Here is a 14,883-nt window from a genome sequence, read left to right as displayed (position 1 = left end):
GCCAGACTTCCTTCGTCCTCCTGCTTTTATGTAACTTGGAAAGAACGAGTAGTCCGCGTGGGCTTGCTTCGGCCGTCTCCAACCTTCGCCGTAATTCGAGATTGCCCTCACATTTGAGATCTTTCTTTGAAGAATAGAAAGGGATCATTCTAGCATAGTTACTCCCCCCCCCCATTCAATCCATAATTAGGTTGGGGTTGTATATAGATAACCATTTTGCAAACCACTTGAAGAAGCAAGCGGCCCTATTATGGTTTTAATTCTCAGGATGGGGGGAGTGAGGGGATGAAAAAGAGAGAATTTCACTCCACCATATAGTATTAACTCCTTGCTGTCTCTCCTATGCGTTCAAAGCCACCCACCCAAAACCCGGTCTCTCTCTCTCTCCCTCTCTCTCCCCCCACCCCCCACCCCATCATTCCCCCAATATCAAAGTCCTTTCGTTCTGTTCTTTAGATTTTTTTTTAGTACAGGTTAAGCTCAGCAGGGTCCAGCCGGTTATATACTGAGTAACCAGAAGAAAAAGAAGATGGCAATGAAAAGAAATAACGAATCCTGCCAGCTGGACGGTCTGGCCACATCTGTATCTGCGGAAAAGGAAGAAGAAAAAGAGGAGAAAAAAAAAGAGTTAGCCAAGGTGAAATCTAAAAGCAAGATGGCCACATTCGAACAACAGGTTTAAAGAACTGAACTACTCGCTAACGCCGTCGTAGCTCTTTGCTATCCGTTGCTAACTAAGGGCTGTCCATCTGAGTGTCCCAATTCCTCTGTTCCTGCCTGGGGTTTCATGAGCTGATAGTTCAAACACCACTGATGAGCTTTTGTTACATCAACGGCTCCAATAAAGGAGAATATTTGTAGCTCAGGGGTTTTTTTTTCCTGGAAACTTCTGATGTTTCCTGTGTGTTATAAAGGCAGTCCTCAGCTTACAACCACAACTGAGGCCAAAAATTTACATTGCTAAATGAGAAATTTATTAAGTGAGTTTTGCCCTCTTTTATGACTCTTCTTGTGGCATTTGTTAAGTGAATCACTCTAATTGTTATTTATTATTATTTATTTATTTATTAGTTCGATTTATATATGCCGCCCTTCTCCGGAGACTCAGGGTGGCTTACAATGCATTAAGCAAATTAATGCATTGTAAGCAACATGGTTAAATAAGCAACACGGTTGTTAAGTGAATCTGGTTTCCCCACTGACTCTGGGAAGATACGGAGGCGGGGATTGGGGTGGGATGACAGGAAGCAGAGGTGCTATCCAGAGACAACGGTTGAAAGATCCAAGGACACAGCCTGGGGATGGAATGTGAAACGCCCATCCAAAGAGATGCCAAAATATGGAACTGTTACCAAAATACCTAATTTGAACCTTATTGGACATCACCAAAATGACCAAAGCGGAGATGGGGCTGGGAGAAGGTAAAATTACTGGGGTTATGCGGGAAATCCTCAGATCTGGCTTTGCTATGCTGTAACCACTTGGCTTCAGTGAAAGTCCGAAAGTTGCTTTTTCAAGAGGCAATTGGACTTTCTGGTTTTTCTTTGAAGACATTTTATTTCTGATCCAAGAAGCTTCTTCAGCTCTGCTAATCATTTGCATTCTTTTAGCCAGTTGTTAAGGCCACCTGGAGGCTTATCTGTGTCATCAGGGTCACCTGAGTGGTGCAAATGGGTGTGGAACCTTCTTGGAAATGTTGAAAGGATAGATGATGTTGTATCCCTCCCCCTCTGTTGAGAGGGCTGTTCAATTTTGACATAGATGGCCTCTTTGACCTCTCTTTCAAACCAGCAGTCCTTTCTGTCCAAAATGTGGACTTAGCTGTCTTCAAATGAGTGGCCTTTGTTTTTTAAATGCAGATGGACTGTTGAGTCTAGTCTTGATGGGTTTGTTCTCCTATGTTATGTGTTTATGAAGTGGTTGTTTTGTTTCCCCAATGCACATGGCTCACTGCATTGTACTGCATATACCACGTTGCTCAGTTTGTGTCTGGGTGTTTTATCCTTGGGGTGGACAAGCTTCTGCGTTAGAGTATTCTTGGGTTTCAAATGTGCACTTATGTTGCATTGGATGAAGATCCTCCTAAGCTTTTCCGATATTCTTTTGAAACGTCTTCAAAGAAAAACCAGAAAGTCCAGTTGCCTCTTGAAAAAGCACCTTGGGGACAACCATGACCCAGATGACTGAGAATCTCCATAGACCTTCAGTAAAAGAATACTTTTCACTATAAATGGAGTCGAGAGTCTTTCTTTCCGGACTATCCAAGCTGGGACAGGTCTGACAAGGCCACACACAACCAGACACTATATAAATACAACATGTAGTCCAGGGCACACACAGTCTGGAGAAAGAGGAGCTTCCTGAGGATGGGCTCTAGCACAAGCTTAGAAGAATGGAGTCTCAGTTTAGTTTCGGTCTCAATAGAAAGACAGAGGAAATACGGTCATAGGTAAAGGTTCCCCCGCATATGCGTGCTAGTCCTTTCCGGCTCTAGGGGGCAGTGCTCATCTCCGTTTCTAAGCCAAAGAACCAACGCTGTTTGAAGATGTCTCCATGGTCATGTGGCTGGCATGACTAAATGCCAAAAGCGCATGGAGCGCTGTTACCTTCCCACCAAAGGTGGTCCCTATTTTTCTACTTGCATTTTTTACGTGCTTTTGAACTGCTAGGTTGGCAGAAGCTGGGACAAGTAATGGGAGCTCACCCCGTTACGCGGCACTAGGGATTCGAACCGCTGAACTGCCGACCTTCTGATTGACAAGCTTAGCGTCTTAGCCACTGAGCCACTGGATCCCTACAGTCATAGGGAACACCAAAATTCTGTAAGCACTGACACACACACATACCCTTTACGGCAGGGCCTTACCTGCTCTTTCTCCTGGAGCACTGTAGCCCGTAGCAAAAAAGCCAAAAGGGAATGCACCAATGCCAAATGCCATGTGGAAGCCCGTGGCTGCTTCAGGGAAACTGCCGATGCCCTGCTGGGGGTGGGGAGGGGGAGAAGAAAAAAAAAAGAAGGAGGGTAGGGTAACAGGTGTGTTGCAGAAGAGCGGAGTTAGTCCGGGATGGATTTGGGAAGGGAAGTTAGAAGCAGGCTGCACTCACCCCTCGCGACTCGGGCTCCGGGCGCTGTCCTCGGGGTCGGGGGGGAGTTTTCAATCTGCGTGATGGAGAAAAAGGCAGGATTATACCCCTGTTCTGACCTAGGCTTCCCCTGCAGCACGAAGCTGGATCCTCGTCCCGATAAACCCCTTTTGTTTAATTTACAGTGAATTCCTCTCCAGCAAAGTCTTTCCTCTCCCACAGTCTTTTCAGGATAGTTCACAATTACCGACCTTTTTCAGGCTTGGAGAGTGGCCAGGCCAATAACTTTCAGACTCCACACTGTAACTGACAATACTTGGCAAGAATGCAGGAACAGATCTTCACCCAAATGAACTAATTGTCTGCTGCAAACTCCCCTCCCCTCCACTTTATTTCCTATGGGAGGGGCCATTAACTGTCCATCTGTGGCTTTACTCCTGAGTTGACCCTTGTTCCTTAGCTGTTCCCTTCTCTTGGCAGCTCTGTGCATGAGCACACTGGGAACAGGATCCAGCTGTTCTTCTGCCTCACTGATGTCTGACTCCGAAGGCAGCTGACAACTGTCAGACAGCCCTGGCTCCATCTCTGCCTCTGACCCAGAGCCCTTATCAGAGCCTTCCCCAGACTCCAGGACTGGCCCATGTTCCTCCCCAACCTCCTCACTGTCTGAATCTGCTGGCAGGCCACGACTCCCCCAGTCTCAGTCCTGCTGCTTCCCACAACCTGCAGTCTTTGCATTGCCCAATACGTCCTATTTAGCAAAGGAATATGTACCTGCTCCAAAGATCTTACAAATTACAACCAATAGAAGAGAATTTTTTGTAGCTCAGGGCTGCTGTTGAGTTCCTTGGCACTCTCTGAGCTTGCTTGTTTTCTTGCAGATGCAAACAGAGAGCACACCCTGGTCCTTTCTAGCACCGAGGGTGTTATCTCATTGGTCTCCAAGAAAACAACAACCAAACTCAGAGAGCACTAAGGACCCCACCAACTGCAAACATACAGCAAAAGGAGAAGAAAGAAAACATGATTATTTTTGTTTCTTTAAATGGCAGCTGTGTTTGCATGGTATACAGATAGCCCCAAAGGTGCTTTTTTCAAGAGGCAACTGGATTTTGTTCATTTTTTCTATGAAGACATTTCTCTTCTCATCCAAGAAGCTTCTTCAGCTCAACAGTGAAGGGACCCAGGGCAGAGAACATCCTGCAGAAAGCACAGCTCCAACTTCTCAATGAAAGAACAAGACAGATTAATTACACAATTGAGGTTTTGAAAAAGAGAATGGAACACAAACTCCGAGAGCTGAAAATCACTTCTACCAACAGAAGTATTGGAACAGGTCACAGAATTTATAAAGGCACAACACGGGGAGCTGAAGAAGCTTCTTGGATGAGAAGCGAAATGTCTTCAAAGAAAAACCAGAAAGTCCAGTTGCCTCTTGAAAAAAAGCACCGTTGGGACACCAATGATCGTTTCTTCTTTGGCAACATAATTTTAGTTTAATTTATTCGATTTAATCAGGCTGCCCACCCAGATGGGTTACAAAATCCATAAAAAGAATTAAAACAATTACAGATAGCCCTCGACTTAAAACCATTCGTTTCGTGACCGTTCGAAGTTACAACGCCCCTGAAAAATGGCCGTATTTCACGTATTGAAGACCATTGCAGCGTCTTCGTGGTCAAATTATCAAAATTCAGACACTTGTCGGCTAGCAGAGTAAAATTTATTTATTGATTATTTATTGGTTCGATTTATATGCCGCCCTTCTCCGGAGACTCAGGGCGGCTTACAATGTGTTAAGCAGTAACCTTCATACTTTTGTATATACCTGCTTAGTAGGGCTTTCGGCCCCCCCTAAGCGGTGTTCTTTTTTATACAAAGTCAGCTTATCGCCCCCACAATCCGGGTCCTCATTTTACCTACCTCGAAAGGATGGAAGGCTGAGTCAACCTTGAGCCTGGTGAGATTTGAACTCACAGTATTTGCAGGCAGCTGACAGCTAAGTGTTACTTAAACAGCACTTTAGTCCGCTGCACTACCAAGGCTCTTGCAGGGACTACTTTACCTTTACCTACTCAAACGCTGATAAAGAAGGGAACCCTTTACCTGGGATCCTGCTGAGCGGAGCTTCCACGCCCATAGAGAGGAATAACTTTGTCCCGGCTGATGCCTGCCTTGCACACCGGACATTCCTGACGCTCCGGCCGAGTTTCTAACCACTGAAGGGAAGAAGGACATTTCTAAGTTACACAGAACACAGAATCATAGAGCTGGAAGATACCTGAGAGGTCTTTTAGTCCAGCTGTCCCCAACTTTTCCATCTTGGTGGCCTGGCCTGGCGTGGTGGTTGGGTTATGAATGGCAGATGCACACATGTGTGCACAGCTCCATTGTGCGAGTGGCGAGCATCAGAGGTGGTATTCAGCAGGTGCTGACCAGTTCTGGAGAACCAATAGCGGAAAATTTGAATACCACCTCTGACTGGCCCCGCCCCCATCTATTCTCTGCCTCCCGAGTCCTAGCTGATAGGGAGGAAATGGGGATTTTGCAGTAACCTTCCCCTGCCATGCCCACCAAGCCACGCCCACAGAACCACCACTGCCGAGCCTGCGCGCCCTCCGTTCACGCGAGGGGAGCTTCGCATGAGAGCACAAGCACCCTCCACTCAAGAGCCTTCCACTCGTATGGAGCTTCACACGTGCGCTTACCCATCACTCATGCCGCCCAGTTTCAAACAGGCTGCGGCCCAGTAGTAGGCCGGGGGTTTGGAACCCCTATTTCTAGTCCAACCCCCTGCAGTCAGAAGCTTTGTGGCCACTTCCAAATATGTACATATTTACATTAGAAGGAAGCAATTGGGTATCTTTTGAGATCTACCATGTTTCCTGTGCCAACTGGCTTTTCATTTAAAAAAACTGCTGTCGATGAAATAAGAAGCTGCCAAGCTAAGATCTAAAGCATCCGATTGGAGCTTTGTATCTATTTGCAGCAACTTTCTTTTTAAAGCAGTTTTTATTAGTTTATAATGTAGCATAGAAAGAAAATACAAAAGTAAATCGTAGGGAATACAGGGAAGGGGAAAGGGAAGGGAAAAGTGAGGGAAAGAAAAGGGGGAAAAGAAAAAAAAAGGCACTGACTTCCGACTCCCTTTGGTGCAGTAGAATAAGGCACTGACATCAAACCTCAACTTTTTACTTTTCCATAGTAGTATAAATAAGCCATTTCTATAACAATAAATCTATCTAATCCAGGGCTGTCAAAACTCGCGGCCCACGGGCTAGATGTGTCACGAAGGGGGGAAAAGTCACGATATGTCACATGACACTGCTGTGACGACGTGAATTTGACATCTCTGATCTAATCGGTAAAACCCAAAATCAAAGTTTCATTTTTTCCCCCACCTCAAGCACAAAGTCCAGAAGCGGTTTCCAAGTAGAAATAAAAGGATTTGTGTTTTTTTACTTTGACCAATATAGTCAATCTCTGCTAACTCCATCAATTTTTGCAGCCATTCGTCCATTGTGGGGATCGAGGTGGCGGCAACTTTTGAGGGCTTCACAAATCTCTCCGTAGATTGGAGAGAGTATCTGAGAGAGGTACTTTGTTTCTGATTGCCAGGGGTTGTGGGTGACTGGCTATACTCGCCATGGCACCTATAGTTCCTTAGATCTATATACACTGCAGACTCTGAAACTCCATACTGACCAAAAGAATTACTTATACACAACCCAGGTGCGCACCCAAAATAATCCCCTCTCAGCTCATATTTCAATGCCACGTCTGAGGTAAAACAGAGTAAAAATATTGAATGTGAGAAATACTAAAAAAAAAAAACCTGGACTAGGAGCAGAGAGACCTAGGTTGTAGTCTCAAGCTCAGTTCAGACTATAGCACAGGTAATCCTCAATTTATAACTACGATTTGGACCAGAATTTCAATTTAAGATGGTTGTTAAGTGAGTCGCAACCGATTTTGCCACAATGAAGCGAATCACCGCAGTTCTTAAGGGAATCATGTGGTCGTTAAGCAAATCCGACCCCCCCCCCTTCCTCCTGGTCATACTTTGCTTTTCAGAAGCTGGCTGGGAAAGTTACAAACGGTGATTGCAGGACCCTTAGTGGTTGTTAAGTAATTATTTAATGCGATGGTAACGCCAAACGGTCACTAAACAAATGGCGGTAAATTGAAGACTACCGGTAGTTTCTCCTTCTTGGCTTTAAGAGCCAGAATGTGTTAAGACTGGGAGTGAAGAGACCCAGCTTCTGGTCTCTGCTCAGACACAGAAGCTCCCTAGCACTCTACTGTGGTGGCCCCCAACCTCTGGGGCACCAGAGACAGGTTCAGTGGAAAGGTTTTTCTGTGGACCGGAAGGGACCTGGTTTCATGTGCTGCCTACATCCTGTGGATGGGGCTTCAATTGTTTGTGTGGCCTGGTTTCTGGCATGCCGCGGCCCAGTGCCAGTCCACAGACCGGGCATTGGGGATCCCTGCTCTACACTCCTAGCACCTCTAACCCGATTTATTTCACAGGTCTCTTGTGGGAGAAAAACACCTTGAGCTCACAAATAGAAGGCAACATATAATCTAACAACTAAACCAATGGTCCTTGACTTACAACAGTTCATTTACCCTGTTTTCCCCAAAATAAGACATCCCCTGATAATAAGCCCAATCGGGCTTTTGAGCGCATGGCAATAAGGCCAAGCCCTTATTTCAGGGTTCAAAAAAATATAAGACAGGGTCTTATTTTCAGGGAAACACTGTAGTGACTGTTCAAAATTACCACAGCAATGAAAAAAGTGACCGATGACCATTTTTCACCCTTACGACCACTGCAGCACCCCCGGGATCATGTGATCAAAATTCAGATGCTTGGCAAACTGACTCACGCTTATGACCGTGGCTGTGTCCCAGTGTCATATGATCCCCTTTTGCAAGTTTTTGACAAGCAAAATCAATGGGGAAGCCAGAGTCAATTAAGAACCATATGACTAATGTGTCAGCTACAGTGATTCACTTAACTGTGGCAAGAAAGGTCATAAAATGGAGCAAAACTCAATAACAGAAATTTTGGGCTCAATTGTGGTCGTAAATCGAGGACTACCTATAATTCCATTGGGTCCACGGTTTTTTTTTCGTAAGTAATTCCCATTGGTTTCCACACCAGAAACTTAAGAAAACTTTGAAAGACCTAATGGAGAGTAGAGAAGAACCAACAAATTTTGAGGAGTACAATGAAAATTTAGGTTAACTTTTCAAATACTATTAGGCTGCAGAAGATATAAAACATTTCTAGGACAATTCAGGAAAAAGTTGTCTTTGAAAGTTTGCAATCGGCTACTTTTAAGGCTGGAACAGTGAGATTTTAGATTTACTTTTCTTGGTTTAGCTGTTATTTCAACTAAATATTAATTTGTTTTAAGGGAGGGATTTTAATTGCCTAGTTTGTAACAGCATTAGCACTTAAGACTTATATACCCCTTCACAGTGTTTTTATAGCCCAATCTAAGCGGTTTACAGAGTCAGCATATTGTCCCCCAACAATCTGGGTCCTCATTTTACCAACCTTGGAAGGATAGGCGGCTAAGTCAACTTTGTGCCGGTCAGAATCGAACTACTGGCAGTCGACAGAATTAACCTGTAGTACAGCATTCTAATCTCTGTGCCACCACGGCTCTATTGGAATTGCTTATCGTTATCCTCAGCTTAATATAATTTCTGAAGTTACTTAAGAAATTCGGACCCCTCCGTACTTGAGCCGAGGAGAGGTTCTCTTCAAGGACAGTCGCTCTGATTAAAAAATGCTTTGCTAAGAGAGTCCAAAGGTCCACAGCAGTCAGTCAAGTGCCTATGCAAGAAAGCAAGCAGAGGTAATCCAAGGTGCTTTTTTTTTCAAGAGGCAACTGGACTTTCTGGTTTTTCTTTGAAGACGTTTCGCTTCTCATCCAAGAAACTTCTTCAGCTCTGACTGGATGGTGAGGAATGGAAGGATTTATACTCCTTGCAGACTGCTGGTCATTTGTATTTGTTAAGCGAGTCATTGAGGCCACCTGGACAGCAGAGATAAACCTCCAGATGGCCTCAACGACTTGCTAAAAGGATGCAAATGATCAGCAGTCTGCAAGGAGTATAAATCCTTCCATTCCCCACCATCCCACCAGTCAGAGTTGAAGAAGTTTCTTGGATGAGAAGCGAAATGTCTTCAAAAGAAAAAAAAGAAAGTCCAGTTGTCTCTTGAAAAAAGCACCTCTAGGACAACCATGACCTGGATGACTGAGAATCTCCATAGACACAAGCAGAGGTAACCTTCCTCAGCCGCTATAGTCTCCTTCTTCAATGTTGATTATATGTACAACCCCTTGACCACACAATAAACCATCAGGCTGACCAGTTACAGAAAAAGTCCTCCAGATTCTCTCTCATAAGAAGCATTATCATTATTCACCTGTAAGGCAGAAAGTGTCCCTGATTAGCCTTTCTATCAGCTAATGCAGGTAAACAGTTCGTTTAGTGACCGTTCGAAGTTACAATGGCACTGAAAAAAAGTGACTTATGATCATTTTTCACACTTAACAACCGTTGCAGCATCTCCATGGTCACATGAACAAAATTCAGCCGCTTGGCAACGGACTCATATTTATGACGTGTTCTCTTCCGTATTGGTTGGAAACATGCGGGAGAGGCCTTCATCTCGCAGTGGCTAGACAACGGCTAAAAAGGATGATGATGAAATTTAGTGTCCCAGTATGTATTTGTGTGTGTGTGTGTGTGTGTGTGTGTGTGTGTGTGTGTGTGTTCCCCTTTTGCGACCTTCTGACAAGCAAAATCAAGGGGGAAGCCAGATTCACTTAACAACCGTGTTACTAGTGTAACAACTGCAGTGATTCACTTAACAACCGTTGGAAGAAAGGTCATAAAATGGGGCAGAAAATAATAAAACATGGAAATGAAATATGAAATGGATGTTATAATATATGAAAATGATTTTAATGGAATGAAAATGCTATTGCTAAATGAAAGATAAATGAGAATAATAATATAAAGATATATATTAGATTGATAATATGAGAAAGTAGAGAATTAGTAAATTATGAATATGAGATGAAGCACAAAAGATTTGTAACCAACCGGCACACTGCTTGCAATTGTAATGGATGATGGATGTTTTTTGTTTTGTTTGTTTAAAAATAATTTTTTTAAAAAAAATAAATAAAAATAAAATGGGGCAAAACTCACTTAACAACTGTCTTGCTTTGCAAAAGAAATTTTGGGTTCAATTGTGGCCGTAAATCAAGGATTATCTGTAGTTTTCCTGGACATATGACCATTATTGAATCCAGAATTACATTTTAAAGTTGTGCTGGTCGTTAAGTGGGTCACAGATATATTGTACAACCTTTTTGCAGCAATCATTTATTTTATTTATTTATTTATTTATTTTATTAAATTTCTATACCGCCCTTCTCCCGAAGGACTCAGGGCGGTGAACAGCCACGAGATAAAACACATAAATACAAAAATTTAAAATGAATTAAAAACGAATTAAATAATTTGGCTGAATTTAAAATACCCCATAATTTAAAACAAATTAAAATTTACATTTAAAAAGGGGAGAAGATCTAGGCCAGGCCAGCTTGATGGAATAAGAAAGTCTTAAGCGCGCGACGGAAGGTGCGCAGACCCGGGATCCTCGGTATCTCCGGGGGGGAGCTCCTTCCAGATCGTAGGTGCCCCCACAGAGAAGGCTCTCCCCCTAGGGGCCGCCAGTCGACATTGTTTGGCCGATGGCACCCAGAGGAGCCCCTCTCTATGTGAGCGTACTGGCCGGTGGGAGGCTATTGGTGGTAGCAGGCGGTCCTGTAGATAACCAGGTCCTAAGCCATGAAATTAAGCCATTAAGCAACTGAAATGGTCATAAAGTGAGCCATTGTCTGCAATGGGCGTGTCTTTTGCCAGAAACTGGAAGTAAATTGAAATCATATAAATGTGGGATTCTGCAAACAACTCTAAGTATGGGCTGATTGCCCAGCACCCAAAATGCAATCATGGGACCACGGGGGACAGGTGTTGCTACTTCAAAATTGGGTCATAAATACAGGTAGTCCTTGACTTACGACCACAATTTAGCCCAAACTTTCTGTTGATAAGTGAGACATCTGTTAAATGAGTTTTGTTCCATTTTACAACCTTTCTTGTCACAGATGTTAAGTGAATCACTGCAGCTGATAAGTAAGTAACACAGGTATTAAGTGCATCTGGCTTCCCCATTGACTTAGCTTGTCAGGGGGTTGCAAAAGGAGACCACATGATCTTGGGATACTGCAACAGTTGTAAAAATGAACCAGCTTCCACGCATCTGAATTTTGATCACATCGTCATGGGGATCCTGAAAAAGTTGTAACTGTGAAAAACAGTCCCAAGTCACATTTTTCAGTACCGTTGTAACTTTGAACAGTCACTAAATGAACTGTTGTAAGTCGAGGACGACCTGTATCTTTTTCAGGTCCACTGTAACTCTGAATGAGTTACTTACTTACTTACTGGTTGTAAGTTGACAACTATTTGTATCCCTTCCACAGATTACTTTTGTCTAGGAATACCAGATTTGTCCAACATTAGGCCAGTCTTGGCTGACATGGTGGCATCAAAATAATTTCAGACTATATCACCCATAATCCCCAGCTAGTAACCAGGGGTGAAATGCTCCCAGTTCGGACCGGATCACCCGATCCGGTAGCGATGGCGGCAGGTGGTTCAGAGAACCGGTAGCAAAAATCCCTGTCGTCCCCCCCATGCCCAGCTGAGCTGCGCGATCATCAAAGGCTTTTTTTTAAAAGCATTTTTTCTACAACTTCTTCAACTGAAAAAATGCTTTTAAAAGTAAAAAAAAGCCTCTGATGATCACGCGGCTCAGCTGGGATCGTCAGAGGCTTTTAAAAGCATTTTTTTCTGCAATCTCTTTGGCCGAAGAAGTTGTAGAAAAAATGGTTTTAAAAGTTTTTTTTTTTTAAAGTTGGCCACACCCACTCAGTCACATTAACACCACCCCCACCAAGTCACGCCCACAGAACCGGTAGTAACAAATTTTACATTTCACCACTGCTAGTAACTATGCTGTCCCAACCAATAGCTATGCTGCCTGAGATTTCTGGAAAACTGTATTTGGAAGAGATACAATAGGAAAAGTTAATTAAGCATTTCAACTCCAGCCAATCTTACAGTTCAGTGTCCAAATAAACAGAGCGACTCACCTGGTGAAGACAAGGCCAGCTGGAAAAAGGGAAGAAAAAGTACAAGACCTTTTAAAAGAAATCTGGATCAAACCAACAGGAAGAAAAATTACGTACTGAATCAGAATTTTGATGGGCACACAGAAATCAACAAGTGACATTTGTGAGATAGACGGCTATACAAATTTAATGTATTAACCTATAATAAGTGATGTAAATACAGATAGTCCTAACGAACAATCACAAACTGAGCCCAAAATTTCTGTTGCCAGGTGAAATAGTTGTTAACGGAGTTTTCCCCCATTTTACATCCTTTCTTGCCGCTGTTAAGTGAATCACTGCAGTTGTCAAGTTAGCAACACGGTCCTTAAGTGAATCTGGCTTCCCCATTGCTTGTCAGAAGGTCACCAAAGGGGGATTCACAGGACACTGACCAGGACACTGCAACCGTCATAAATATGAACCAGTGGCCAAGCATCCTGAATTTTGAGCCCCTGACCACGGGGATGCTGCAACGGTCATAAGTGTGAAAAATGGTCATAAGTCACTTTTTTCAGTGTCACTGTAACTTCAAACGGTCACTAAACAAATGATTGTAAGTCGAGGACTATCTGTAAAGTCAATCATAAATCTAAGTGAACGAAACACAATTGCTGGATTTCTCCAATTGATTATTTACACCGGCATACAAATCAAAGTATAAGCTGGGGCAATTGGTGGGTGTGGAGGTTTACCCCACTTATAAGGCCACAAACTACACAAATTAGCTTCTAGTGGCCAGAGATGTTGTGGTTAGCAGTCCCCTCCCCAAATTGCTCTCTAACCACTAAGCCACACTGCCTGTCTTCTACTAGACCTGCCCCCCTCTGCTTCCACCCCAAACGTGGCCAACCAATCAACCCAAAGGCAGCTTCTTTCGAGAGAATGGCAATGAAGCAAAAAAGAAAAGAAGCACAGCTTCACCTGTTGGATTTCGGCCTGTCCCACCTTCTTCCTTTTTGTTGCAGGTGTTTATTTTTATTTATTTTATTTTTTTTAATCAGCCTTTTGGTTCTCCCCTTCCCTGTGCCACACCTCTCTGCCCCTTTTCCCTCGCTCACCAGTACAGGTGGCCGCACAGGCCGATGACAGCTTCTCTGGCAGGCTCCAGGCAGATGTTGCATTCAAAAGTACTGTGATCGCGGTTTGACCCCTCCGGTTCCCCATCTGGGACCCCTGGACCTGTCCCAGCCGCCGCCGCCGCCATCTTCCGCCCTGACTTAAACTAAGGGGGGGGGAAGAGATGTAAACGCCCACTCTTTAATCATTGGTCTTTCTCGACGTCTTTCACGCTCCGTAGACATTTCATTGGTGGCCAAGATAATCATTTGGGGCACCTGGCAAAGCTGATTATGTACGTTCCAGTTGGTCCCGCCTTCAATTCTGTGCAGGCTCTTAAAACTTTTTTGATTGGCTGGGGTACTCGGGCGTCGAATACGCGACTACGTTATTGGTTGAAATACCGTACTTTCCCCCCAACACACCCACCTTCGTTTCCTGAGCAAAATAACATATCATATGACTGGGGTGGGAATCAAGGGGCGGGCGTCTCATGATTGACTGAAATGGCAGCCTATCAAAGAAGAAAATAACAAAGGTTGTGGTGGAAGGGAAGAAAAAAAAGTCTTCGTTTTCCTTCGAAACCCAACCACTAAAAAGTGCTGAGCGCGTGGCGACGGGACGTAAGCCTTGGATTTAAGGTCGGAGCAATCCTGATTGACGCATAAATTAGCCAATAACGATTCAATAAACCTTGGCTGACGCAAATGGGCGGAGCCTGATGAAGTGCTGATCTGTACCAAGCTTGCTCTTTGTAAGACTGAAAGCCGAATAGGCAACAAGATCGAATGCAGCTATTCTGTTACTATGGCAACTGTCCCAACTGTATTCCTACCTTCTTGCGGTCAATCTAGGTTCAGTCCTCTGGGTTGTTCTTTTTTTTAATTTGATTTATATGCCGCCCTTCTCCGGAGACTCAGGGCAGTTTACAGTGCGTTAAGCAATAGCCTTCATACTTTTGTATATTTTATACAAAGTCAGTTTATTGCCCCCACAAACTGGGTCCTCAATTTACCTACCTTAGAAAGGATGGAAGGCTGAGTCAACCTTGAGCCTGGGGAGATTCGAACTTACTTTAATTGCAGACAGCTGGTGTTAAATTACAGTGCCTTTGTCTGCAGAGCTATCCAGGCTCATGGGTTCATTCATTTCCTCCTCATCCAGACTTCAGTCACAAAGCAAGTGGCTACCACAGTTGCCATACAGCCATGAAACATACACTTAGGCAAGAAAAACCAAAAGTTCGCCATCACGGCCCTATACCATTTCAGACAAGTGACTGCCCAGTCTCTTCTTAAAAACCTCCAGTGATGAAGCACCCATCGCTTCTGATAGCAATTTGTTCCATTGGTTAATTGTTCTCACTGTTAGGAAGTTTCTCCTAACTCCCCATGGCCAATTCGCCACAGCTAACTCACAGCCAACTCAATCAATCAGAATAGAGTTGGAAGGGACCTTGGAGGTCTTCTAG

General features: G+C 44.0%; 1 protein-coding gene across 3 annotated transcripts; it reads right to left on the bottom strand.

Moving 5' to 3' along the window:
- Positions 1 to 427: 427 nt before the first annotated feature.
- RNF5 (ring finger protein 5) lies at positions 428 to 13,583 on the bottom strand. Of its 3 annotated transcripts, none has more exons than XM_070936593.1 (6): positions 13,415 to 13,583; positions 12,336 to 12,354; positions 5,191 to 5,303; positions 3,106 to 3,160; positions 2,867 to 2,981; positions 428 to 587 (listed from the first exon to the last, which is right to left on the bottom strand). In XM_070936593.1, the coding sequence occupies exons 1-6, from the start codon at positions 13,558 to 13,560 to the stop codon at positions 499 to 501; spliced, it is 537 nt and encodes a 178-aa protein (XP_070792694.1). In that variant the 5' UTR covers positions 13,561 to 13,583; the 3' UTR covers positions 428 to 498. The 3 variants fall into 3 exon arrangements, with proteins under 3 accessions (XP_070792694.1, XP_070792695.1, XP_070792696.1); XM_070936594.1 differs by having other exon boundaries at positions 2,867 to 2,978; XM_070936595.1 differs by lacking the exon at positions 12,336 to 12,354 and having other exon boundaries at positions 13,415 to 13,574.
- Positions 13,584 to 14,883: the final 1,300 nt, after the last annotated feature.

Source organism: Pituophis catenifer, unplaced genomic scaffold (assembly GCF_029215685.1).
Source record: "Pituophis catenifer annectens isolate HBS135680 unplaced genomic scaffold, rPitCat1.0.hap2 SCAF_2, whole genome shotgun sequence".
NCBI classification, from domain to species: Eukaryota; Metazoa; Chordata; class Lepidosauria; order Squamata; family Colubridae; genus Pituophis; species Pituophis catenifer.
Note: the sequence above shows the minus strand (reverse complement) of the source record. Positions and strands in the feature narration are given on the sequence as shown.

What these genes read in the sequence shown, in the direction of transcription:
- RNF5 (XM_070936593.1), bottom strand. Translation starts at nt 13,560, where the DNA reads ATGGCGGCGGCGGCGGCTGGGACAGGTCCAGGGGTCCCAGATGGGGAA. An exon ending in CGGAGCCCGAGTCGCGAGGG is followed by an intron (nt 2,982 to 3,105) that starts GTGAGTGCAGCC and finishes CCCCACCCCCAG; the next exon opens with CAGGGCATCGGCAGTTTCCC. An exon ending in TGCTCCAGGAGAAAGAGCAG is followed by an intron (nt 588 to 2,866) that starts GTAAGGCCCTGC and finishes CCTTTTCCGCAG; the next exon opens with ATACAGATGTGGCCAGACCG.